The sequence below is a fragment of the Salvia hispanica genome, chromosome 5 (genome assembly GCF_023119035.1).
Source record: "Salvia hispanica cultivar TCC Black 2014 chromosome 5, UniMelb_Shisp_WGS_1.0, whole genome shotgun sequence".
Lineage (NCBI taxonomy): Eukaryota > Viridiplantae > Streptophyta > Magnoliopsida > Lamiales > Lamiaceae > Salvia > Salvia hispanica.
In genome coordinates, this window is record NC_062969.1 from 37,994,157 (window position 1) to 38,022,003 (window position 27,847).

The window sequence follows — 27,847 nt, forward strand, 5'->3', positions numbered from 1 at the left end:
ATTGTGGCATCTCCTATTCGGCCAGTCGTTGGACGAATATGGGATATTACAATTTGAGACGATTTAAAATTGAATGCGACTCAAGTAACTTGGACAAAAGGAGTATTCATAGTGCTATAAGTACACATCAATTAATTAATGTACAACATGGGCGCGCGCATACATATGAGATGGATCAACTACCATCTTCTTATCAATCTAAAATTACCAAATTTTATGAAATTTTAACTTGTATGTTAATATATTATTTTTGACTTAAATTAAAAAATAATTCAATAAATGTCACAGTAAATAACTTTTCTAATGACATGATTACAAAGTTACACTTTTGTTGTAATGTGAATTTAATTTAAATTTTTAATTAAACTAAGTGTAAATATATTATATCTAATGAATATCATATTTTTATTAGATTGAAAAGAATAATTTAATTTAATAATAAATAAATTAAATTAGAAAATGAAATAAAATTAATAGTAGAATTCATGAATAGTTAAGAGAAGATATGATTAAGTAGTTAAGAGAAGACAAGATTAAGAGATGAATGTTTGTGTGTGCTTTCTCTTGATTAAGATAAAGTAAAAGAAAAGTGGTATGGAAGCTATGAACAGTGAAAGAAAATAGATGGATAAGTGATATGATTGTTGATGGGCTTACAAAGCAATTTACACATATTATTTACATTTTATCTTATTTAAAGAGAACAAAGATAGCAATATGCAACTCACTAACTAAATGGAGCACGTGAGATAATAGAGTAAATGCATGAAGGTGAGATATGCTAACAATCTGATTTGCAGATCATGACTTGGTCAATAACACTAGATGAAGTCTTTCAAATGATTGGGCCTCCGTGGGTTACTGGATGAGCGTGTGGAGGATGTGTTTGGGCTGCTATTACTGAGTTGGGCTCATGGGCTGCATCAGCCACTAGGCTTGGATCTGTAATAGAAAATCAGTTAGAGACTCCATGGGTATTGAAAGGCAGAGCAGAGCCCAGTGGGCAGTGGCAGTGGAATGGCCTACTGAATGGAATTGTATAACGTTTACAGCTGAAATAGCCATTCTTTAAAAAAAATTAGGCAAATTGCATCCTCAGTCACGAGCAAAGTCCATTGGCAGAAAGGCTTAGCACAACGTGACTACTGCATTATTATTGTTAGTAGTAGTAGTATTTACTTAATTTAAAATTGTTTGATGACTGACCCAAAATGGTAAAAGTAATTAATGTATTTTTTGTGGGCGGATGTATTATATTTATTTGCTATAGCCCATTAATCATTACCATTAGAAGCTATTCGGTTCACAAAATTATATCTCGGGATTAAATATATATTGTGTTTGGTTCATGAAATTGAATATCACAAGTCAATGGTAATTACGTGATAATTAGTTATAATCACTCCCTCCAACTAAAATAATCTCATAACTCAATCATATACTACATTTTATGATTATTTTGTCTAAGACCAACTCCAATGGTACACTAAAATCTAAAATGAGATAGGTATTTAGCTCCAATAGTACTCAAAAACCAATCCTATTTTTAGTTTTTGAGAAAAAAATACATATCTTTAGGTTTACACTAAATCAATACCTAAAAGTTTTTCAAATTTTCTGAGTAAAAAAAGCATAATATAAAGAATATTCTTTTAAGTTTGAATTTAGTGTAAATGGTTAGAGTAAAATCAATATTTAGTGTGAGATTTACACTAAAATGAGTTTGAGTTTAGTGGAATGATTGAACTTTTCTCCGTGAGTTTGAGTTTAGTGGAATGATTAAACTTTTCTCCGTTTTCATCTTCCGATCCAGTTTCTAATTTTTAAGATTTCGATGATATAAAGGATAATATTATCAAGTCTTGATTGCCATTACACTTTACTGGTTATATACGCTTTCGCTCGGAAATTGATGTGACAAAACAGATTTTATTATGCACTTAATTATTCAGGTGCTAGAGGGAGGAGAGACTACTACACTACCTAACATTTATAAAAACCAAGAAAAATCCTACTTGTGTTCGTGTGACCATATATAGACTATTAAATAAGGATAAAGCTATATGGCCACATTATGGCTGGCCATAATAGGATATTTTGGTCGTTATACATTAGAAACAAATAATAAATTAATAAGTCTCTTTAATGTTTATGTGTTTTTACAAAATTACCCTTTACTTTACAAAATTTATTGAGTTAGGAATTCACGTGTGGGGGAATGGGCCTTAGGCGAATGGCTGGAGTTGGAAGTCATAAAGTTAATTTAATCTTTTACTTAACTTTATTTATTTTTAGGCACTTCTATTGTACTACTACCATTTAAAATAAAAATAACTTCTAAATTAATTTAGTATAATATTAATAGTGTAATTCCGTATTTTATCATTTATCAATTGTTATTTAAATATAGTATCTTAATGGATTAATATACTACTACTAAGTATTTATATAGGTGTTTACGGTGTTTAAGTCTGTATATTAGTAATTAGTAGTATGAAAATTATAGTCTAGTAGAGTATATTATTATTATTTAATATTTTAATATATTTTAAATTTTTATTTATATAAATGACTTAGATATTAATAAAAAATTGCTCTTAAATTCAAGAATAATTGAAATTGAAAATTTACATTTGAATCAGTATCAATTTAACCCCCAAATGAGTTGAATAGTCTAATAATATTATTACAATCATGTGAATGATACAACTTAGGTTTTCAAATTATTATAACGATCATTATATTTTTAAAACCACTTGAGTTATAAACTGTACTATATCTCAATGTATTATACATAGAGATATTTGCACATATTTTCTATTTGCATCATTGTGTTATATTGTAATGAGCTATGCTTATTCTATCGATTCCAGTTAACGGTTATAGATTTTTCCGCTCCCTATTATCGAAGCTAAAATTGAATCTTAATCAGTTCTTACACTAATTTATCAGTTTTCAAAATAACCAAAATCAAGTAGTAATATTCAATCATCAATCCTTAGAATTCAATAATATACTCTGGAATAATATGCAATAATCCACACCTAAAAGCTAAAATAAAAATTAGGAATAAATTCAAGATCATATAAAAGTTATAATCGCATGGAAGATTAATTGAGATCTCCAATTGAATTAAAGATCAATCAAAGACTAGCCATCGATTCAACAAAAATTTAAAAATTATATTCCCTTCGTCCCAGCTTAAGTAATTGACTTATTTTCGGCACGTGTTTTAGAAAGTAAAGTAAGAAAGAGAATAATATAGGGGAAAATCCTCTTCTACATTATTCTCCTTCTTACTTTACTTTCTCTATACTTTAACTATTTGTTATCATTTTTCCAAAATAACAACAAAAAAAAAAATCAATCACATGAGCTGGAACAGAGGAAGTACTTTAATTAATTTTCATGTGGAAATACCATTTATCTTTGATTCAATTTTTGTAATTGTAAATATTCAATAGTATATTATAGATTTAGTTGTATATAATATTTTATTATTGAGTTTGTTTATAACAATTAAGATTCATTGCTTTGTAAGAGCTTATTGTATCACTTGTACCTTTAAATGACAATTCACTTGGTATAATTTACTAGTTACTACTACATCCGTCTAATGCTATTAGTATTTTTCTTGGCTTGTCTCAAACTACTTGCACTATTTTTATTTTAATAAAAGTTAATTATGTATTTCCTTATTAAGTGTTCCCTTATTACACTTAAAATACGAATTTAATTTCACCAATTTATTTTAAAGATTTCATTTAATCTCCAACCATCAATTTTATAGTATATACTTTTAATATTGGAACAATCTTTCCTCAAAAAAATTTGAATTAATTTTAGTATAAAATAATTTTATAGTATAATGTCTACATTTATTTTATTTATAAGTTATTTAATTATTAATGTTAAATATAATATAGTTTAAATTATTTCATTTGTAAGTGAATATAAATACATAATGAATTTTAATATCATGAAGATATTTATATTCTAATTTAAAAATAGTTATATATTAAAAATTAATAATAATACTGTACTATAAAACATAAATAAAAGTAAAAAGAAAAACCGGAAAGAAATATTACACAAAAGAAACGTTACACATACATGATTAATATTTTCAAAAGTATTTAGTATTGATTGTACTCTATTCCCTATTTATGCACAAGGGTATACTAGTCTTAAAAAAATTGGTACTTTTAAGATGAACTGATTTCAAGTAAATCAGCATTAAATGTACAGATTTTTATTAATATTTTAATTTTATGGCTGGCCACATTATGGCCATTTAGCATCACTCGTTATATAAATTCCATAATACCTGAATATAGATTTAAATATATCATACTATTATTTAAATAATTTGATATTTCAAATTGTCTAAAATTCAACTGATATATTTGTGTATATATACTACTTTATCTGTCTGACTAATTAGTACTCCTATATATATAGTACATTGTTATATTATGGCATCACAAATACTCCATTTGTCTCACTATAAGTGACTCATATTATTTTTATATGATTGAAATTTTAATTATCGAATGAATTTTAAGAATTATTTTAAGTTCAAATTAATTTATATCATAATTATCCAATAGAACCTAAGATCAAATAAAATTAATTTTAAATCTTCAATTATTTTATATTCAAATTAATGTGGATCTCAATTATTCAATTGAACTCAAGATTAAATAAATTTTCCAATTGATCCATGATCAACCGAATTTTAAGAACAATTGAAATTTCCAATTCAAACATTAAATCAACTATAAATGGGTTTAAAACTAATTCAAAATTACTCGTAATTGATAATATCAAAATATGATATTATATTTTAATATTGAAATACTCTTCCCCGAAAAAATATTAAAATGATATTTTTATCAATACTAATATTTATAAGTTACTTGAATATTATGATTAAATGTATTTTAAATCAAGAATTAGTTAAAATTAAAATTGTAGTTAGTAATTAAAAGCATTTACCAATTATGGGAAGATTAAATAATTGTTGATGCGTAAATTTCATTATTAATGCATGTCTTTAATTAGGATAGATTATGTTATTAGAATTAAATAGTGCTAGTATAGTCAAAATTGATTAAAACTATCATTTGGGATTTTACGTAATTATCGTTTGGGATTAATTCAGTTAATATAACTTCAAATTGATTGTAGCATAATTCAACAACGAATAGTAAATTGAAAAAATGAGAATTTGTTTTATATAGTGAGTAATACTTAAATTGAAAATTTGTTTACGATAACAATAAGACTTCCTGCAATTTTGTAATAGAATTTTATTGTGTCACATTTAATAATATTTATAAATATAATGTGTAACACTTATGAAATTGTTAATCATATAAATATACGAATACTACTTATTTTAGATACAAATACAATATATTCTACTACATAACTAAATATATTCTAGTACTACATAAGTATTTAATATTTAAGGTTATATTAGTTTTTAAAAAATTGTTACTCTCTAAAGACATAAATTTCAGCAATGGAGCATTAATTACACAGAATTTTAATAATATTTTAAGATTATGGCTGGCCATAATGTGGCCATTTAGCATCACTTTATTTTATACTACTGCTCTCTCCATCCGCCATTAGGAGTCTCATTCATGAGCGATACGGGTTTTAAGAAATGTTAAGAAAAGTGGGTGGAAAAAAGTTAGTGGAATAGGGGTCTCACTTGTATATATTAGTTTTCAATGAAATGTGAGTGGAATGAGTTAGTGGAAGGTGAGACCCTACTATCATTTATGGTAAAAGTGAACCGGGACTCTTATTCACGGACGGACTAAAATGGAAAAATAGGACTCTTATTCGCGGACGGACTAAAATAAAAAAACGGGACTCTTATTCACGGACGGAGGGAGTAATGCTCTTTTAAATATCCTTGTAATTGTATGGAGTATATACATATAAATATAATAGTAAGAGAGAATAATTTCACATACCCATATTTTACAAGTCACAATTTGGGCTAGGATCCCCTGCTGTGCACAGTAGGGGCTGTGCTATTATGCACACACATCAAATTTATTTATAATAAAAGATATGAATATTTTAACATTATTATTTAACAATAAAATAATACATTGGGAGGAACAGCAGCCCTTGCTGTGCTATCAACCACAGGAGGGGATCCAAATCTGTCACAATTTATCTACAGACAGATTGTAATTTGCCAAATCTGTCTGTAAATACTTGAAGTCCAATCAAAACACAGCTCCCGAAACTAAGATTCTTTATTCCTACTAATTTTTTTTTTTTTTAAGGTACTACTTATTACATGATTATTTATACTACTCCTACTACTTTCTTTGGCTCATTTGATTCATGTTGTTAGTCTTGTTTGGTCGTAAATATATTTCAAATTTGTATGAATTGACCATGTATAATGTATGCAAGCTAAAGCAAGATTAAATATATATATTGAAGTATGACACCTAGAAACAAAAAATTAAAGTATTTATAGATATATATGCAAGCTGTATAAATAAGATGAAAACACGGCAGTCTGGTCTACAAGCGAAGGAACACTCCTGTAGCTAGCTAGGCTGTGAAAAGCCAAGATTCTGGTTTATTTTCTATAGTTAAATTATTATTATGACGGAGTATTATTAATTTGTTTGAACTTATTAGTTAAATGTGGTTCTGTACTTGGAATCATGAATTTTATTACTAACACTGATATTCTATGAGTTTGAACAGAATCTCATTATCAAATAATTGTGGATTATTCTAGTAATATTTGCTGCACTGATTAATGACATTTCATCTACAAAAGAATAAGTGGAGCAAATTCGATTGGTGGACATCCATTAGACAGTAAAACTGTATTTAAACCACCAAAAATGGAATCTTCGTCGTCATTGCAAATCTAAATATATAGTGGTATAGTGTTGTTAATTGATGTTTAAATTGGAAGCATTAGACTTAATTATGATTTAGCAAGACTTACACGTGAAAGAAGATATGATAATAAAATACATTTCTTAAAATAATACTTAGATCTTTGTTTTATATCATTTTTAGTACCTAAAGATCATATTTTCAATATTATAATGCTAATTTTCACCCCAGAATATCACCTAAACATCACATTTTCACATTTTTGTCATTAGGGTATTTTTGAGCATACATGAAAAGAGAACCTAAAATAATATATATCTTCTCTATCCTTCTTTTCTATACTACTCCCTCCGTCCCAGAAGAGTATGCACTATTTCCTTTTTCGACCGTCCCCAAAGAGTATGAACATTCCAATTTTGGAAACCCTCTTCTCTCTAATGAGGTGGGATCCATTTTTCACTAACAATACTTAAAAAACTTTCTCTAACTATCTCTCTCTTACTTTATCAATAATGCATTAAACTTGTGTCGAACCCAAAGTTCATACTCTTTGGGAAAGGAAGTATTATTATTATTATTATTATTATTATTATTATTGTTATTATTATTATTATTATTATTATTATTGTTATGATGTTTATAGTATTTAATTTATTTTTTAATATAATTCAAATTATGAGTCATATTTAATTATAGTCATATTTTTAATTATATTTAATTATTATAATATTATTATAACATTAATATCTCATAATTAATAAATAATTATAATATAATTATTTAAAATATAAATTATATAATATTAAATTATGATAAAAATTATTATTGTTATTTATCTTATTATAAACTAATCAATAAAGTATTTTAAAATTTAAAATTATGCATTATATTTATAACAATATAAAATAATTGAATATTTTTAATTAGGTATTTTAGTCCTAAAAAATTAAATTAAAAATATTCAATTGATTTAATTAGGTATTTTGTCCTTAATTTATATTATGAATGTCAATTAGGTGTATGTATAAAATACTAAAAAAAAAAAAGAAAGAGGAGGAAATAGAAACTAAGAAGAAAAGGGAAAGAAGAAAGAAAAAAAAACCCACATATTTGATACTCCCTCCGTCCTACAAAATAGTTTGTCCCACAAAACATGTCACATTTTCCTTTTAGAAAAAAGTTATCTCTCACATGAATATAAAAATTATATTTTCTCTATTCATTTAACACACAAAACAAAACCTCCTAAAATCCTGTGTCATCCCACAAGTGTGACATCTTTTATGGGACGGAGGGAGTACTATTTAATTGAAATTTTTAAAGATAAACTATATGACTCAAAAATCACATGTTTAGTCTCTAGAATTATTTTTGTCATAAGTTACCAAAATCTATAAAATAAAGAACATGTATTATTTTTGTGCTGAAAAATCAGATCACTATTCTTAAAAACACATTAACAGTATGTAAGAGAGGCATAAATAGGCATTAATTAATTAAGAACTTAGATTATAACGTTGGCAAATAAAAAAATAACTATAATGATATCCTACATATCAGTATAATTAAAGAGATAATGAAACCGTTATATAATTAAATTTCTAGATCACTTCTCCTATCTACTGATTTTAGGATAAAACCTTATAAAATTCATTCAACCTTGCCAACAGTAGTTTGAGAGAGAGAAATAAATAAAAATATGATAATGATCTAACTTAAAAGCAGTGTAATCATTGGGACCTAGAACCTGGGGTATATCGATCGTCAATTGGTTTAGCTTATAGCTATAGGGCTATGTCATAAGCCCCAGCCCCCAAATGATAATGTAGGGTTAACTTTGTCCTCAAAAAATTTTAACAACAATAAATTAGCAAGTGTGGCGTAGCAGTTCGCATAATTTTCAAAATATTTAATACTGTCTATTTATAATAGTAGTATAATACTAATTATATGTGCATAAATTAAAGTGTAAACAAGTAGGGAAAAGGACAAATAAAATGTAAGTCATATTTAAAAATGAAATTAGATTTTTGTTTTATATATAAATAGATCAAAATAAGAAAATAAGACTAGAAATTGTGACTAAAGTAGTGGAGTATAAATTTTGTATTCATATTTTTTTTTCTGAAGTATGACTAAATAGCTAATATATTCTTTATTTTACTTTTAAAAATTACAAAAAACAAATCTCTCATAATTGAGTGGAACGACACTATGGAAAATTACTTTTTTTTTAATAAAGAAAACATAAAAATTTGTCCTACAATCATATTCTTTTCATTTGGTATTAAATGTTCGACTTTGATTTAGTGCAAATTTTAAGAAGTGTAAAAGATAATAGGAACAGTTGAAAAGAAGTTAATTTAATATGAGATCTATTTATTACACCAGTAAAAATGAAATAATCATTTAATCGTTAAACATATAAAATTAAAATAATAATAATAATAATATAAATTATTTAATAACGGACGAAGGAAATAGTCCATAAACATACATAAACACTTCCCGATAGAACAAACTATCAAAATAGACCTTATTCATAATTCTTTTACCATGACACCACTTTGAATCACCATAACATATGAAAAAGAGATCTCATTCAAATATCTTTCTCCCGGACCACAACTTTGAGTCATCTCTCATTTATGAAAATATTAATACTACTATAAATTAATTCAACATAAGAATTTAAATGAAATACTAGCTATAGATGAAATAATTCTTTGGAAACCTTCCACAACTGATATGAACAACCAATATTAAGACCCAGCATGGAGCTTAGGAAAAGTATATGCCCCACCTCATATTTTCTAAATACTCTATAGATATATTGCATTTTTTAAATTTTTCTCTGAATGTCATTCCTCAAATTCTTAAATTATCTTCATAAATAAATTGGCCCCGCTTTCCTATAAATTTTGGATCCCTCCCTGAAACCCAAACCATAAGAAAGTGATAAACGTTAGCCACAAAAAAATTTAAACCCATGATATTTTTTGTACGTGTCAAAATGTCTTATCAGTCAAATTATCACCTTGATATTGGACTATCCCAAAATTGTGTCCAGTAATCCAGACGATAAGCTGCGTGACAAAATATTTTATGGATAGCACGACTATAGGATGGGGATTCATTCCAATTATAAGCTGCCTGACAAAATATGCATTTACAAATCACTCTATTAATTACCTTACTGTATAAATTGTTAAATAATACTAGTAATTCGGTATAATGCGTGTAAACCTTTGTCGAGATCACTTTATTAAATATTCGCAAAAGGCATTGTTCTTTAGTTAGTTGAATTTCACTAAATTAAATGGATGGCGCATGTGAAATGACAGAAATCTAAATCATTTTAGCAAATTAAAGATTCATTTCTTGTTGCGATAATAAAATTACAATTTTCTATTAACTTTTATTGAATACTCCATGTTTATTTGACTTAGGATACGATTGCGATAATAAAATTACAATTTTCTATTAACTTTTATTGAATACTCCATGTTTATTTGACTTAGGATACGATGGATAAGTGATGCTATCTTCGTCCCTGAAAATTTATCCCATTTTTCTATTTTCGTCCATCCTTCAAAATTTGTCTCATTTTACTTTTATCATTTTTGGTAGTGGATCTGATATTTCACTAACTCATTTCTACTCATATTTTATTATAAAACTAATATACTCCTTCCGTCCCCGATTAGGAGTCACACTTTGACTGGGCACAGATTTTAAGAAATGTAAAGAAAAGTTGGTTGAAAAAGTTAGTGGAATGTGAGACCTATTTTTTTTAAATTAGTTTTATAATAAAATGTGAGTGAATTGAGTTAGTGGAATGTGGGACCTACTTACTATTTATGGTAAAAATGAAGTGTAACTCTTAATTGGAGACGGACCAAAATGGAAAAGTGTGACTCTTAATCGGGGACGGAGGGAGTATAAAAGGGACCTTCAATCCACTAACTTTTTCAACTCATTTTCCATTATATTTCTTAAAACCCGTGCCGGGTCAAAATGAGACAAATTTTAAGGGACGAAGGTAGTATATTGGATGATTGATATGTCGCATTTGTGTCAAGTATATATATTAAAAATTTATTAATCTCGTACAATCTTCTAAAAACCTTACATATAATAAATTAGTAGAAATCACATTTTTCCATACACACATCGTCTCATTTAGACTTCGTAAGCATAAATAATCTCCCAAACTCAACATACTTATATGACTTGATTTTGAAACATTATTTTGTCTGAAGCTTGACATATCACCTCTGATTTATACACATCGTGATGCAAGAGCTTGAAAAGTCATAATTGACCTTTTAGCATCATCTTATTTATTTAATCTAGAATTTGAAATATTACCTCTAACTTTTGAACATTTTTCTTCATAAGTTTGAATGATAATATATGGATGCATAAAAATTAGAGGTGGAGATAATTATGCTTAGATGTTAAAATGTCAAGATAATATAGATAGTAGTAGTAGTAGTAAATGGTTTGAATCGAAAAATACGTATCATTCAGAGTAATAGACTAATAGTACTATATTATTTGGTAATAACATCTCTCTCGTCTAAAACTTTAGCGAGCATCATCTAATTTGAAAATATATTCAGTTATAAATTAATTTTCATTTTAAATTACATTCTATTTATACTTTAATAAACCCATTTAAATAAAATAAAAATGTGTTGTTCAATAAAAGCGACATTTTATTCGAAGTCCAAAGTGGCAGGAGCAAGAGCGACAAAGCCAAAGTGACGTGGTCCGGGCAAGTCAGGTCATCGCAAATTCGCAATATCAAAGGCAATGACGTGTCTCCATATGGCTTTAACTCTTAGCATTACAAACAACCTCGTCATTGTCATTCACAACCACCCAATAAGAGTAATTTTTAGCAATATAACCATTAACCAACCTCGTCATTACATAACATATGCAGTAATGAAACAGATTAAATGAGAAGTGGTAAATTGCGGGTGTGTGGGACCCGACCCGATCCGACCCGTCCCGTCGTGGTGTGATGGTGAAATCATGATAAGGTTTTCCGTTAGTTTTCCTAGACGACGAGTAATATTCTGGACCCGCCCACCTCTATTCAAGGCCGTCCAATATGCCTCCCGAAAGGGACCCTGCCTTAATCTGCTGTACCCCTCCGCACTCTAACAAAACCCACTCTCTTCTCTTGTTTTTCCATATTAGTAATAACCCTTTCTCCCTTCAAATTTGTGGGGCTGTTATCATGCTTTTTTCCTCTCTCGGCTCTATTACTACTAATTTATTTTTTTAAATGTTTCCAATTGTATGATGCCAAATACCTGTGTAATTCTATGGTTGCTTTGACCAAATCCCAAAAAGATGAAACACTTACTCAAAAGAGTACATACATTTGAGCTTATTCTGTTTAACATTTTTACTTTATTTGACTTGTTAATTCGGTATAATTATGTTATTACTCCATCTTAATGAAACCTTGAAAACTTTTTTTAAATTTGCCAAAAATGGTCAATTTCGCAACTTCTAAAAATAGTCAATGTGACATTTTCTTAACTGTTTCATGGTAATAAAATTTGGTGTGCTACATTAATTTCTTGATATGATATGTACACATACTAACTAAATGTAGTCGACATTTTGTTCAAATAGTATTCTCTTCTTTCACAATGTACACCATTTCCAGCAAATATGAAACTATGAGACGATTGAAAAAAATATCAAAATTATGATATAAACACTATCTTTTTTAAATCCAGTGATTAGTTGATCATAAATTAATCAAAATTTGTGAATTTTCCATCGATTTAACCTTTTTTTTAATATTCTCTCCGCCCTACTCTAAGTGATGCATTTTTCTTGTTGGAATGTCTCACTCTAATTGACATATTTCATAAATAAAAACATTACTCTTTCTATTTTTGTCATCACTCTTACTTTATTCTATTCAATTAACTTATCAAACAATATACGACATAAAATCTCGTGAAAAAAACATGCTTCACTTAAAATAGGATGGTGGGATTATACGCTATGCACCACGATACTTGGAACAACATTTTGCAGTATATACCCACGAACGACCACACTGTCGAATTCCCATGGTGAGTGATTATTTTAAGGTCACATTCTTCTAAAAGAAACGTATAATTGTCACATCTCAAACTTTTATGCAACGTCCTACCAAGCTGACGTGGCAGAAGGTGACTTGTGCAATTCGGGACCCACATCTTCATGATGTGTCTACTTCTGGACATATAAGCAAAAATAGTGGGAACCACGTCCACGTGGGCTGTGGGGGCAAAGTAAAAACTTGAGCTCTTCCAAAGTCAAAGGTTGTCTAATTAGTCAAATATTCATTGATACCAAACTAACATGGATTTCAATTGCCGATAATATTTGCTCTATCAGCTATAGTACGATTTATAACATTAATTGTGACATTGAATACATTTTAATTGGTAACATAATCTAAAATGAGTTCTGATGGAGTTTGAGCACAAGCACTCATCTTAGTCGTTGGTCCATGCAAAAATTGATTTTAATTTATAGTTTTTTTTACAATTAATAGTAGGAGTACTTATATTTCACAAAGACTCATAGTACATAACTTTAATTAGACCATTGAATTAATAAAAGAATGCTTAAAATGACTTGGCAGTCCCTTTTATAGTTATATATTTACAATGTTTGTGTTCATTTTTTAGACATGGGATACAAGTTTGTTTTATAGCTACACATTATAATATTCAGCATTCATCCTAAAGTGCCTTATTTTTTACAAAACTTATACTAGTAGGAGTAAAATAAGATAAGAACTCCCTCCGTCCCAAGGAAGATGACCCCTTCCTTGGACGATACGAGATTTTATGCAATTATATTTTGTGTGATAAAAGAAAAGAGTAAAGTAAGAGAGAAGGAATAAAATAGAGATAAAAGGTGTTTCTATTTTAAATAATGAGTCATCTTAATTAGGACAAACCAAAAAGGAAAGTGGATCATCTTCAAGGGAACGGAGGGAGTACTACTTAGCTAATTACTATTTGCGGTAATTAGCAAGAATCCTGACAAGACAAGCTTCATTCTAGTAAGACGCACGTACGTACCACGCGCGTCAATTTTACATTTTCGTAGCCAACTTCCCCTTCTCAACACCTTGTCCATATTGTGGCATTCTTGAAATTCAGACAAAATGAAACCCAGATTAAAATGAAATGAACGGGTGGGCCCCACGCCCCTCGTCACGAAATGAAATCGTTATATATACGACCGCAGCCATCGCAGCTCTCTTCTGTATACAATACATGCTCAATTATTATTTACTCACGTATCCTCATTTTTATATTTAATTAAACATTTTTCTTTCTTTCTTTCTTTTTCCTTTTCCTAAAATTTTGTTTTCCACTCTTCAGAGCTCATACAAAAACAGATTTATTAGCATTCCGGCGAATCCAATTCTTTGTTTTCTTTCATGGCCAAGGGTCGGAAACTGACCACCAGCCGCAGCGAACGCTTTTTAGGAAGTTTCGGCAGCCACACGGCGGCGAATTCTTCATCCGAGCTCAAAGAAGAAGACGTCTGGTCGGTCGCCGACGACACCGTCAGCGGCGAGGATTTCTCAGCCGCAGACGGAGACTGGGGCACACGCGCTTCCGCTGACCGCAATCGAAGCTTCGGCGGCTGCAGGGCCTCGCCGCGGTACCAAGCCGGCGGCCTGTCATTAGCTTTCGACGACCCCAGGAGCGCCGCGTCGCAGAGGATCATCCACCAGTTCCACCTGCAGGAGGGATCGCCACGTGGCCGCAATATGGCCACGTCAGCGCCCGTTAACGTGCCCGATTGGTCCAAGATATACCGGGTCGACTCGGTGGAGTCGTTGCATGACTCGGATGACGGCTTGGACGACGCCGAGCTGGTCCCCCCACACGAGTACCTGGCGCGTGAGTACACACGCAGCCGGAACTCGGTGTTTGAGGGAGTGGGGCGAACGCTCAAGGGGCGCGATATGAGCCGGGTCCGAGATGCGGTGTGGAGCCAGACCGGGTTCGATGGCTGATTATGATATTCCTATTGATTTCGTCACTAGTGAATTACTTATTGTTTTTTTTATATTTTCCCCTTTATGATAATTTGGATTTTTGTGATGGGAGATGAGTCAGAGTTGAGTTGGAGGCCATTGGGCCCTAATCAAAAAATTAGATTGGTTTGTGTGTTTTTTTGGTTTAATCCTTCTATGTATTGCTATTTAAATATGTGGTCATTAATTTTATCAAAGTGTATTTTATCTTCAATAAGGGATCAAACTAGCGATGTTATCAAATTAGAATGGACCATTAGAGCATCCGCAGCGGTGCTCGTTGGATGGTCTCAAACGCAACAAACAAGTGAAGGAAAAATCGATGAACAATAATTTCCATGTGGCCCCCGAATGAAAAATCATGACATTTTCTGTTTTAATTGAGGCCTGCTCCACTGATGCTATATCTGTTTGAGAAAGTGATAATTCTCTAGTTATTTACTAGTACAGATTTTGGGCTTTTCTGTTGTTTGCAGTTGTGTGCTCACGTTAAGGGATTGTGTAGTGACCACCCAACCCAACGCCTTTTTTACTACCCTTTTCATACACTTTTCTTGCCAATGCCAACTAATCCAACCCAACTCCTTCCCCTACATTAATCATTTGCCCTATGATACAATCATGTATTTATTTGTTGTAAATTAATTTCAGTCCACACACAATTTCAGTGTAATTGCTTTTTATGTAGATTCAATTTTCAAACATTGATGCATACACAAACAAACAAACAAACGGTAGGAGTCGCAGCCCATGGAATTTTTTTTACTTTAACATTATAGAATTGTATTTCGTCCCACAATGAGGGAAAACCACACAAAAATTGAAAAAGAAGTTGAAGTTGTGTTTTTATTGGAAGGAGATGGATGATATAATTATAGAGACAGGAGCAAGTGGAACGAAGGTGGGTGCATGTCAACATATAAAATACATTTGAATTTAATTTAAAGTTTGAAATAAGCAAAAATAATAAAGGGTGAATACCTTTTTCAAGAAAGGGATACACGGATTTAATGGCTTCACCATTGCTTTGCTTTCATTTCCTCCTCCCAATTTAGTGAGGTGAGGTCCACTACCATAAACATCAAGCTTCTTTACAACACAACATTCACCTTCAACACAATCACCAATTAAATATTCATTGCTATTCAACTACGAAAATTTTAATCAATAGGATTGTCGATTATGAACCAACTAGTATTAAAATACTACTCCATCATATCAATAACTAGCAGGTGTAATTTGTAAAGAAAAATCGCACTATGATAGGAGACTGAATGGATACATAACTAGCTATATGTATGTATCCACAAATTTAGTAAAGTAGTTTGTGTATGAAATGATTGAACTTTTAAAGGGAGTCATATATTTAATCTTTTATTTAACTAAATAAACCATTAATCAGTCCAAAGAGAGAAAATTCAAAATCTTATTGTGTGGTGAAGTATGAAAATGTTCATTTTACATTAAAAGGAAAGGAATATATGTGCATAGAAATATACATTTGAGGGCAAAATGGTAACTGTACTTGAGGGAACCTAGGTTAGTTTAGTCATCTTACATGGTTCATGTTGTGACCAACTCTGCCTTATCCGCGTAAGAGTCGAAAAACTCCATTAAATTTAATACAGTAGTATTTAGAATTGTTGCTGACTCCACGTTGCAACTGCCCAACCCTTTATTGTTGGGTTATATTTTCTTTCTTTACATGTCATCTATTGTTAGCAACGATGATTGCACCACTTTTATCTTCCAAAATTACGGCAACCAGTCCAATTTTTCTGTATTTGTCGTTATGCTAGACACTCCCATTTGTGATTTGTCTTATAGAGGAGACGTGGCGTGGTGACAAGTTATTAGCAATCAAATTTGCAATTTCGATCGAATCCCTTGATATTGGAAGTTGATTAGGTCTGTTCTACATCCCATTTGGCTTAAATTTCTACTAGTTCTTATTTAGTCGACATCAATTAAACCAATAAAAACTGTTACTCCTCATTTAGTCACATCAATTAAACTAGCGTATACCATCGTACAAACTAATTTCGTAGTATTTTGTTTTATCAGATGGCAATATGTGGTTTATCAAAGAGATATTATTGAGGGGATGATTGCATTTTACAATTATTAACTTACAAAATAAATGAAAAACAGATTGTGGGGCGTGGTTCTCCCCACCAAATTAAATAGCGCATGCACTCATTGTATCATTCTCTGTCTGTTGTGAATTTCACAGTAACCAAATTTGTGAATGTCCCAATAACGGAGACAGCACCTAGCACTTGCTTCGGAGATGCGGAACCTAATCACGAGCCTAATAAAGTTTTACACTCTAGCATGGTTTTAATAGGGCCAGCCCAAGCATTTGGGCCTCCATTTGAGATTCACATCATCTAATAAATACAAACTCCCATTTTTACTTTCATCATTCTTTTTCTCCTATTCTATTGCATTAAGCGATACACTATAGTGAATAGTCTATAGCTACTGATACTATAGGTTTTGCAATTCGCTGAGTTTTTCTTATGTACGACCCTCAACAGTAAAAATTGTAAAAATTAAAATCTGTGTTATATACTGTTGAAGGCCCAGTTGATAGCTGAGTTGGGATTTACCATGTTAGTTAAATTATTAAATTTTATATGAATAAACAAATATGAGATGGTTTTAGTATATTAGAAAAATAAAATAAATATTTTGACTCTGTGTTTGGTATTTAAGTTTGAATTGTAATTGTACCAAAATACATTAAATTAAAATTAAAATGGAAAGGTTAAAAATGTGAAGCAATAAAATAATTTTAAGTTAATTATCATGATTTGATTTTTAATTTAGATTAATTGACCCACCTACTTACTGGGTTAATTTAGCACATCAAAACATAAAAAATTGCGGCGGACCGAAAATTAACACAAACCAAAAGATAGTTTATTTTAGAGTGATGCTAAATGGCCATAATGTGGCTGGCCATAAAATTTAAAATATGAGTAAATATAGTACATTAAATGCTAATTTACTTGAAATTAATTCATCTTAAAAGTATCAATTTTTTCTGAGACTAATATACCCTTGTGCACAAATAACAAACTAAGTCATTAAATATCTTGGAGAAATTGAACTTTGAATGCTCCATGTAATTCCTTTTCGTTTCTTTTATGTTTGCTTTCTTTTTCTATTTTTTTTATACTTTTGTTTATTATTTTAATTGCTTAGTATGTATAGATACGTTTCAAATCAATATATAAATACATTTCTTTTATGTTTGCTTTCTTTTTGATTTTTCTTTTTTTATAGTTATTTGTTTTCTGATATATATTATTATTTAATTATTAAATATGTTAATTTACTTTTTGAAATCAGAATATAAAAATCTTCTTGATATTAAAATTCTATAAATATTTAAAGTATACTATACTTAACATTAACATTTAAATAAGACCATTCGTATATACTGATTAGTATATACACCACGGATCATGTTAAAATACATATAGTATCTAATCCACAACTAAGACCAATTGCATTTTAGTTATAGACAGATTCCACAAATTCCCGGTGTCACAAAAGTATACTTCAAAGGAACATCAATTGAATCTTCAATAAAATTTAAGCTTGATTGAATATTTACTTGTTCAGTTCATTAATTGTATAGAATGATAGAAGATGACGTGAATCCCAATTAAATTTTATAAATTTTTAAATTATTCAAGTGAATCAAATATCTATTGAATCTAAAATCAATTGAGAATTTTCGATATTAGATCAGTTATTAGTTATTTAATAATAATAATAATAAATTGCTACACCACATAACATAACTAGTACTATAGTTTAGCTAAAACCTATAATTATCGGATAATTGCGACAATAACAATAATAACTCACAATATTACATGGCTCCATGTTGTAATAATATATTAGCAACTATATACAAATATGAAGTTGTATTTATAATTTTTAATATTTGATATTATTATTAGTATTGTCAATATAACCTATAGTATGTTCTTGTAACTAAATTTTAAATGGTATCATAATCTATATAATAATGATATAAAGCTACTAATATACCATTACGGCCAAATTCCTATAAGTAGTTTAGTACAATGACCTTTAAATGCATTTTGTATTTAAAATTTATCCATGTTATCTATATAAGTCAATATTATTACTATTATATGTTATTATTAGTATTATTAGCAAGTTTAGTTATTGGTGTGTAAGTTGTATTATGTCATATAATAGTTATTTTTGCAATAATATGATAATTATATAATATAGTTATTTTTGCAATGTAACTAATTAAATTATTTGTACATAATACAGTAGTATCTAAAATACGCAATAAGCATAATATTAATATGTAACTTATATTTACAGTTTATAAGACATGATACAATTCTAATACACTACATAAGTACACTTTATATGATATGCAATACAATTATATAACTTTGCACAATTCATGAAAATTGGTTACCAAATTAGAATAGCTAGGAGTAACATTATGTTTAAGATTAGTTGATCTTATTAAACTTGATTATAAAATATATTAACTATATGCAAGTATACATACTACTTATTACCACAATTTATTTATGATATATTGTGATGTCTCTTAGTCGATAGGTATGATATGATTATTTCCAATACAACATACATATAATTTAAATTTAACGTAAATTGTGCATAAATTATTTCATAAATTGTGCATAAATTATTATGGAGAGAGAATATTGTAAATTTAAATTTGAAGTAAAAAAATTGAGAAAAGGGTAGTTAAGTAAAATTATCTTAGCACTAACTATTGCTATTAATTTATTACATTGACTTTTATAATTATTTACAAAAATGCCATTGTGTGGCTGGCCACATTATGGCCGCATAGCATTACTCTTTATTTTATATACTACCAAACAACAATTAGAATTAAGATAAAAATATTATTATCATAGCAATATATAGTTACTAAATGAACCATAAACAGTACATATTGAAAAATAGAGGTTGTCAGATTCGAAATTAATTAATTTCACACCATACATGTTAATGTAATGACAATTTCAATAAATAGCTGGAGTTTAATTATAAGTTAAAGAGAGAACAATTATAAACATTAGGGGTGGGAATACGGGTATTCGTGGATATTCGACCCGAAAAAACCGGGTATCCAAACCCGAAAATCATCAAAATGTCTATCCAAAATCCGCCCCGATATATTTTTGGGTACTCCAATACCCGCCCCGGGTATCCATATCCGACGTATCGGGTATCCAATTACCCGACTCTTTACATGTGTTAATAATTAATAAAAAAATTAAATTTTATATATTAATAGAAATATTGAAATATCTAAATTGACTAATATCTTTAATGTTTCATTTATTTTGTGGTATAAAACTAAAAAAAATGGATCACTTTTATTTTAAAGTATAAGATTATATTTAATGCAAAATGGCTAAACCTACTTTAAAATATGCTTTAAATAATAAATTGGATATTCGGGTAATACCCGATACCCATTCGGGTTATCCAATATTTGATTTATCTTATATTTCAATACTCAATCCCACACCCAATCACATAAAATTGGATATTGAATATCCAAATCCAGTGGATATCGAGTACGGTTCCCACCCCTAATAAACATTATACCAGGCCCACTTATCCACTATTTTGGGCCATATATACTTGCAAAAACCAGTACACTCAAATAATTGAGTAGTCAAATATTCAAACCATGCAGTCTTGACGAGTAAATATTAATTATGGCATTAAATTCAGGAAGATAGACGAATATTTGCTCAAAAATTTTATTTGCTGTTTATTTGTTCTAAATTTCCCAATAATTTCATGATTCAGCGCCCTGCTTGCTAGATCAAACTGCAACACTTATAAGGGAGTAATTTGGTTGATTTTCTTCAAGAATTAAAATTAAAATTAGTTTCTATAACTTTCAACCTTTTAAAAATGTTAACTTTAATCTGCATTTCCGCAATCTTAATCTTCCTTTAACATAGGAGAAGTGGCATTTAAGTAAGATTAAGTGATGAACACTCCATGGCGGCGCCACCCCTCTCTTTTCGCTGAGCAGCCGCCGAGAATGTTGGAGTATTATCCACAGATCTGCAATTTTTTTTATAATTCCAAGCTAGTACTATCAGATTCAAATTGGAAATTAAATTTAGAAAAATACTGCAAGAATGAAATTGGGATGTGTATAATAAGGAGACACATTTTCCAGCCTGTGTTTGATAAGGAAAGACGAAAATTTTAGAAATCGAAATCATTAAAATGAACTCATTTACGAGTATGAAAGCAGACCACAGAAAGTCATAAAGGAGGCGAGAGATGCGGTCCTCACGTGCCCGGCATGTGATCCATGAAAGCGTGCGAATTAAGAGAGGGGCAGCTGAGCTCCATGGCCTTTTAATGCTTTCACCCGCTTTGGGTGGTTGTAGCTGCACACCATAGCTAATTACCGGAGTTTTCTCTCTTAACAAGAAAATAAAGAGAAGGAAACCACAGTTATTTTGAACTCAGACTTAGTAGTGGGGCCTCGCCCTCTTCACAATTTTTATGTACAGCTATTGTTGTTGATTTGTCCCCACTCACTTAAGCACCTCATTCATGGCTGCCCCAACCCTTCTCTTTATTCGCATCAAACCCTTTACCTCCAAGTCTTGTTCTTCCTCATAAAACACTACATTTTCACTTTTATTTTATTACTATTATTCTAATTTTTTGGGGTGCATTGCTCGCCAATTTTGTTGAATTCAGTTTGGAGCAGCTCAGGATGAGGGGAGCGCCGGTGCAAAGTTTGCACATTTGGGCTTCAATTGTGCTTCTGGCTCTTCTGTGTGAGACTTCCTTTTTTTTTTTTTTTTTTTTTTTTTCAATTTACGTTAAAGCTATTTTCGGCTTCTTTGTGTTGCCTCGTTCATTGAGTGATCTGTTAAGTTTGATGCTTTTGTTATTCTTGGCATGTTTTTGGGTTTCCAAGAAATGAGTGAGTTGGGTTGGTTTGTGATCTGAAAGAATATTTCCAAAAATGGTTGAGTTAATTGGTGCTTTTGTCTTTGTATTTTTTGGTTCCATGTATTGGTTATCTCAATTTCTTGAACTCTGGTGAAGTTTACGGGAATGGCATTCAACTCCTTCGATATGTGTAATACTTCAAAATTTAAATTTTTTAATATAAATCCCACCTCATCTGTGGCTGTTATGTGTTTGATAATGTGACTGGAATGTTTTCAATGAAAACTGTTTGGGTTTAGAATTGGGGATTCAGAACTCTTCCCTTTTTAAACGCATGATTACCAACATGTTCATGATAGTCTCACGAGAATTAGATATTACCATTGAAAAATTCTGGAGAAATTATGTTTCTTATGGACTCCCACTTCTGTATTCACAACGGCAAAAGATTTAGCATGAAAGGTGATTGTCAAGTCTGGAGGAATAGAATTTCAATTCATGTTCAACAATATAAGCTAAGCTAATGAATACATTCAAAAGATTTAGCATGAAAGGCGTTTGTCAAGTCTAGTGCAGTTCTCAAGAGTCTCACTTGTGTGCAGTAGTAGTATAGTCATCTCAGCTTCTGCAGGTAAATGTTGGACTTATTAATATAGGAGATATCAGATTCAACTATGTCAAAATTATAGTAATTTATCAGCAATCTACATTCCTACACTTTGATGAAGCAGTGAAATATAGCTTTGTTGTTATTAATAAATTTATCAGCAATCTACATTCTTACACTTTGATGAAGCAGTGAAATATAGCTTTGTTCTTATTAATAAATTCTGCAGATATGATATTTATTAACATTATATTGCATTTTTTGTGTTTATTAAGACATTTAAGGAAAGAGTGCACCTGAATTAGATAAAGTAAAACAATGATTAAATCATACTTGACCTTATGTGCTTATAATGATTTGCATGATGTTAACATCTCAGTATGGTTTTTTAAATATTCTAAAGTTTCAATTGTTTATACTGGGAACTTGCTGCTTATACAGGTATACATGAATCATCTGGAAACTCTTTGGGTGATTCTGCTCTGGCAGAAAGAAGGGCGGATTTACTTTTACCCCAAATTTCCCCAACTGCTGCTCCTCAGCCGTTTCTTCCTCTTCTGGCTCCATCTCCATTAACACCATTCACAAATAGCACAATCCCCAAATTATCTGGTTTTGTCTCTCTCACCTTTTATATTCCAAAAAATAGACATTAATTTTCATGTTGTTTCACTTTTGTACTAATTTAAATTTAAATCTAATCAGGAATTTGTGTGCTGAACTTTACGTCACTATCAAATATGATGATGGTGACATCAACTGATTGTATGGCTGCATTTGCACCAGTTTTGGCTAACGTAGTGTGCTGTCCTCAAGTTGAGGCTACATTGGTGACTCTCATTGGCCAATCTAGTAAATATACCAATACACTAGCTTTAAATGGAACACTTGCTGCACATTGCCTATCAGATTTTCAAAAGATTTTGGTGGGTCAGGGAGCCAATGAAAGTTTATCTAAGATTTGCTCGATTCATTCATCAAATCTTACTGGAGGTTCTTGCCCAGTTAGTGACGTTTCTGAGTTTGAGAGCACTGTAGAAACATCTAACCTTCTAGCTGCCTGTGGGAAGATTAATTCTGTGAATGAATGCTGTGAGCAAGTTTGTCAGAATGCTATTCTTGATGCTGCTAGGAAGCTTGCCCAAAAAGCTTACAGTCTTCTAGCCGTAGATGGTTCTCATGTGCTGTCTGATCACACAACTAGGATTAATGACTGCAAAAGTATTGTACTACGATGGCTTGGAAGTAAACTCGAGCCTTCTCGTGCAAAGGAAGTTCTTCGAGTAATATCTAATTGCAGAATTAACAAAGGTAAATTTGATGAATGCATGATACTTATTATTTATTTGTAACAATTTACTTCTGATGTTGGCTCTGTATTTATTTCAACATTACGTTGCTTTCAAAATATTTTCTTTACACACACAGACACACACTTCATGCATGGCTAAATTGATGAATGAATTATTAAAATAATAATCCCCCCATTGTTTCTAATCCTCACAAGAAAGAAAGAGAGCTGCCTCAAAGTTTTATGAGACTATGACTATGATTTGTCTGTAATTCTTTCTATCCGCTAGCTCTTTTCAGACTCTCAATCCCTCATAATATATCTGTTGTTCAGTCTATTCATCATTGAAGTGATAATCATTTTCCTGTAACAGTTAGGATTCTTCCTTTACTCTTTATGCCCTTATAGAAATTTTCATAATGTCAGTTAGATATTTTTTGTTTGCTCCTTCTGCAAAAGTAACCGATCAATTTACATGTTCTGGATGCATCTCATTTTCCTAGTCAAGACACAAGACATACAACTGAAAAAGATAGTGAGATTTCTTGAATGTAAAGAAATTTATTATTATGCCCATATTTTAGTTTCGAGTATCTTCAACCTCTTTACAAATGTTATTCTTCTAGATTCACATACCAGCAGATGTCTCTTCATTGTCGACTTTAATAACTGGAGCCTTTAGTCCTTTTACTGTCTTGGAAATGGGCAAGCTCCACACTACTTTTGCCTTGAAGAAGAATTTCCCATATACATTAATAATAAGTTAACACTGCTTCTACTCTCACATTGCTACTGCAGGATGTCCTCTGAATTTTCCGAACATGAGTCATGTCATAGAAGGGTGTGGTGCTGGAAAGAGTAATCAAACAGCTTGTTGCAGGTCACTTGAGAGTTACGTCTCTCACCTGCAAAGGCAGAGCTTTGTCACAAACTTGCAAGCTTTAAATTGTGCTGCATCACTTGGAGTAAGATTACGGAAAGCAAACATTACCAAGAATGTCTACAGCCAGTGTCATATTAGCCTCAAAGACTTCTCCCTCCAAGGTTAGTTTGGTCTCCCTACTACTTACATGTCATTACAACATGTAGAACTGCTCCTAATTCTGAAAAATTTGTTGTTTTGTCATGCTGGTCTGCTTGGGCATTGATCACATCACTTCTGCAGTTGGTGTTCAGGGTAAATATCTATCCTTTGCTTTCATTATTTGTGATCACTATAACCAACTTGATAGGTTTGGTTGTGTTTTTCACTACCTTTATTTGAAGAATTGATGCCCGATTTCAAAGTGCATATGAAACCTTGGCTATTTAGAGTGCATTTCCTTTGGTTTTGAATTGATCATGGGATAATTTATTTCTTGTCAATCAAAGATAAATTTACATAGATAATTCATTCTTTTCCTATGTCTATCTTAAATTTACAACCACAAAGAAAGCACCCTTAGAGACAGATGCTTGTAGCACTCAGAGCTGAGAAGTTTTGGAAATAGTATTTTTCTTTGTTTACTTAGTTCTATATCAAATTCATACATGCAATACCTGACAGTGCGCAAGAAATTGTTATGCATAATTTGAAACCTTGCTAATAGAGTTGATATAGCTCCTAATGGATCCCCCTTCATGTCTTCTAGGTTCTTAATTGGCAACCTGAAATCTGACTGAATAAAGATGTTCTTATGCTTTTCATTTTTTTTTACAGTTTTTAATTGATTATAATCTCACCTGATCTTAATTTTGTTTTTGAGTAGAATCTGGATGCCTCCTTCCCAGCTTGCCATCAGATGTAATATTTGACCAGTCTGCAGGGGTCAGCTTCGTCTGTGATTTGAATGACAACATTCCAGCCCCTTGGCCTGCAACCACACAGTTGCCAGCTTCATCGTGCAACAAAAGTACGTTTGCTAATTCACCTAGTGGGATACTTAAAGATGTTTCTCTTCAGAACTACTCACAAGACTTACTTTTTTCTTACAGCTGCTGTCAAAATTCCTGCTCTTCCTGCAGTGGCTTCTGGGCAAAGTAGTAAGTCCACTCTGTGCGCTACAATTATTCTACTTGTTACTTTTGATACTGCATTTTGCTATTCTTAAAATAAAACTTTCATGTTGCATATTATAATGATCACCGTCCTCGTAGAACTTGGTAGTTCAATATTTTCTTGTCAAGACAAGAGGGTAAAACTTAGAACTTACCTTTGATGCTATCTTTCCTTAAGCTGTTGCTGACATGAAAAGTTGTCATTTCAGATTTTCAGCAAAAGGGCGCAAACTATATTCCATCTTTGATGGCCTTCGTTGCCATCTTGATTGTGGTGTAGATCCTACTAGAACAAGTTGTGGTTATATATTTGATGTGCTCAATCTGAACCAAAGAGGTGAAAGCAAAAAACGCTCAAACTGAAGCCAAGGAAGTGCACCTCCAGCTAGGTTCTGACCAACCCTCAGTCGAAAATTGACTCAAGAGGTTAAATTTCTTACAGTTACCATTTATATATCTTATGTGCTGTGCTAGTCTAATTATAATTCGTAAAGAAGCTCCAAAAGGATAGCCAAATTCTTGTTGATTGCAATGCCTACCGTGTATATCAGTTTGGAATTAATTTTGTTGCCATACGTGTTGCCTTATTCATTGATTTTTTCTACTTCAAGGAAGTTATTATTCGTTTCAATTACAATAGCAATACAATGTTTACACCTTAACTTATTTATCTCGTGATTGCATTGGTATTCTTGTTGGCTACTACTGCCTACTTGGCTTCATCTCAGCAGAATAGACTTACTTTTCTAAATATTTGAACATCCCTTTCCTACTTCAACTATATTTGAAGAGCTTCTGCAACTTCATCACTGTCTTCACTTCATTGTTTTCACTGGATTCCATCCTTGGATGAGTTATCTACCCTACCAAACATGCGTGCATACATAGTACTATTAATTAACCAATGCCATGAATGACAAGTTGACAACTGATAAACATGATGAATTGAACCAGCATTTTTTTTCATAAGACTCGTGTTAATTTACATGGTTTTGTGACATTATCATTTCCCTCAATTTCAACATTAGACCACCACAACTGGTATAACCCCATGCGGCCATGCCACTTCACATATCTCTATGCAAACAATTTTTCCATTAGAGCATCCATAATGCGGCGGAGGATGCGACGGACGATGCATCCTCCGTCCCTTCGTCCACTACTGTGGCGATCCGATCCATCGTCCGCGGACGATGCGACGGACGATAGAACGCGTTTTCGGTTTTTTTTTTTCAAATTTTTTTTCCATTTAAACACCCTAATTCCCATACTATTTCCCATCTTCCAATCTTTCTCTCTCATCTCTCTCATCCCTCACTTTCCAATTTTCTCACTACAAAATGCATCCCAACGGCGACGAATGGAGTACATCGGAAGGCATTACTCGGGCCTTGACTCGGGCCTTGTTCGATTGCGTTAATGATGCCACGATGGAATGCTTGGCAGAAATGGAGCGTGAGCGTGCAGCGGAGGCGGCGCGTATCCCTCGGCCGATTCGACGTCGGACGTTTGTCCCCCGCGAGCACGACGTGGCTCACCAACGTCTGTTCGCAGACTATTTTGCCAAGCAACCACGGTGGGGCCCAACGGTTTTTCACCACCATTTTAGAATGCGGCGAGATCTTTTTCTCCGCATTGTCCGGACGTTGGAGGGACGTGATGAATACTTCCAGTATCGGGAAGACGGCATCGACAGATCCGGACTTGCACCGTTGCAGAAGTGCACGGTTGCTATTCGGAAGTTGGCCTACGGCGCCACGACGGACATGTTCGACGAGTACCTTCACGTCGGGGAGACAACTGGCCGCGATTGTCTGAATAATTTATAACCAAATTAATTCATTAAAAATCATAAAAGTTAACAAGTCTTATTATTAACGAATATTCGTAGATTAAATCATTTATAATATGATTGATTTTTCAGGTGTCGTTCAATATCAAATTACATAGAAAACCCATATTTTCTATG

General features: G+C 31.4%; 3 protein-coding genes across 3 annotated transcripts; all 3 read left to right on the plus strand.

Moving 5' to 3' along the window:
- Positions 1 to 14,196: 14,196 nt before the first annotated feature.
- Positions 14,197 to 15,182, plus strand: LOC125186906. The gene has a single exon (XM_048083393.1). It carries the CDS (start codon positions 14,363 to 14,365, stop codon positions 14,945 to 14,947), a length of 585 nt encoding a protein of 194 aa, XP_047939350.1. The 5' UTR covers positions 14,197 to 14,362; the 3' UTR covers positions 14,948 to 15,182.
- Positions 15,183 to 21,314: 6,132 nt separating this feature from the next.
- Positions 21,315 to 26,509, plus strand: LOC125186743 (uncharacterized GPI-anchored protein At1g61900-like). The gene is made up of 8 exons (XM_048083188.1): positions 21,315 to 21,825; positions 22,992 to 23,162; positions 23,256 to 23,861; positions 24,640 to 24,885; positions 25,007 to 25,018; positions 25,590 to 25,733; positions 25,816 to 25,863; positions 26,088 to 26,509. Exons 1-8 carry the CDS (start codon positions 21,762 to 21,764, stop codon positions 26,156 to 26,158), a joined length of 1,362 nt encoding a protein of 453 aa, XP_047939145.1. The 5' UTR covers positions 21,315 to 21,761; the 3' UTR covers positions 26,159 to 26,509.
- A 709-nt stretch (positions 26,510 to 27,218) lies between these two features.
- Positions 27,219 to 27,707, plus strand: LOC125189982. Its single transcript, XM_048087188.1, has one exon. The coding sequence runs from the start codon at positions 27,219 to 27,221 to the stop codon at positions 27,705 to 27,707; it is 489 nt and encodes a 162-aa protein (XP_047943145.1).
- Positions 27,708 to 27,847: the final 140 nt, after the last annotated feature.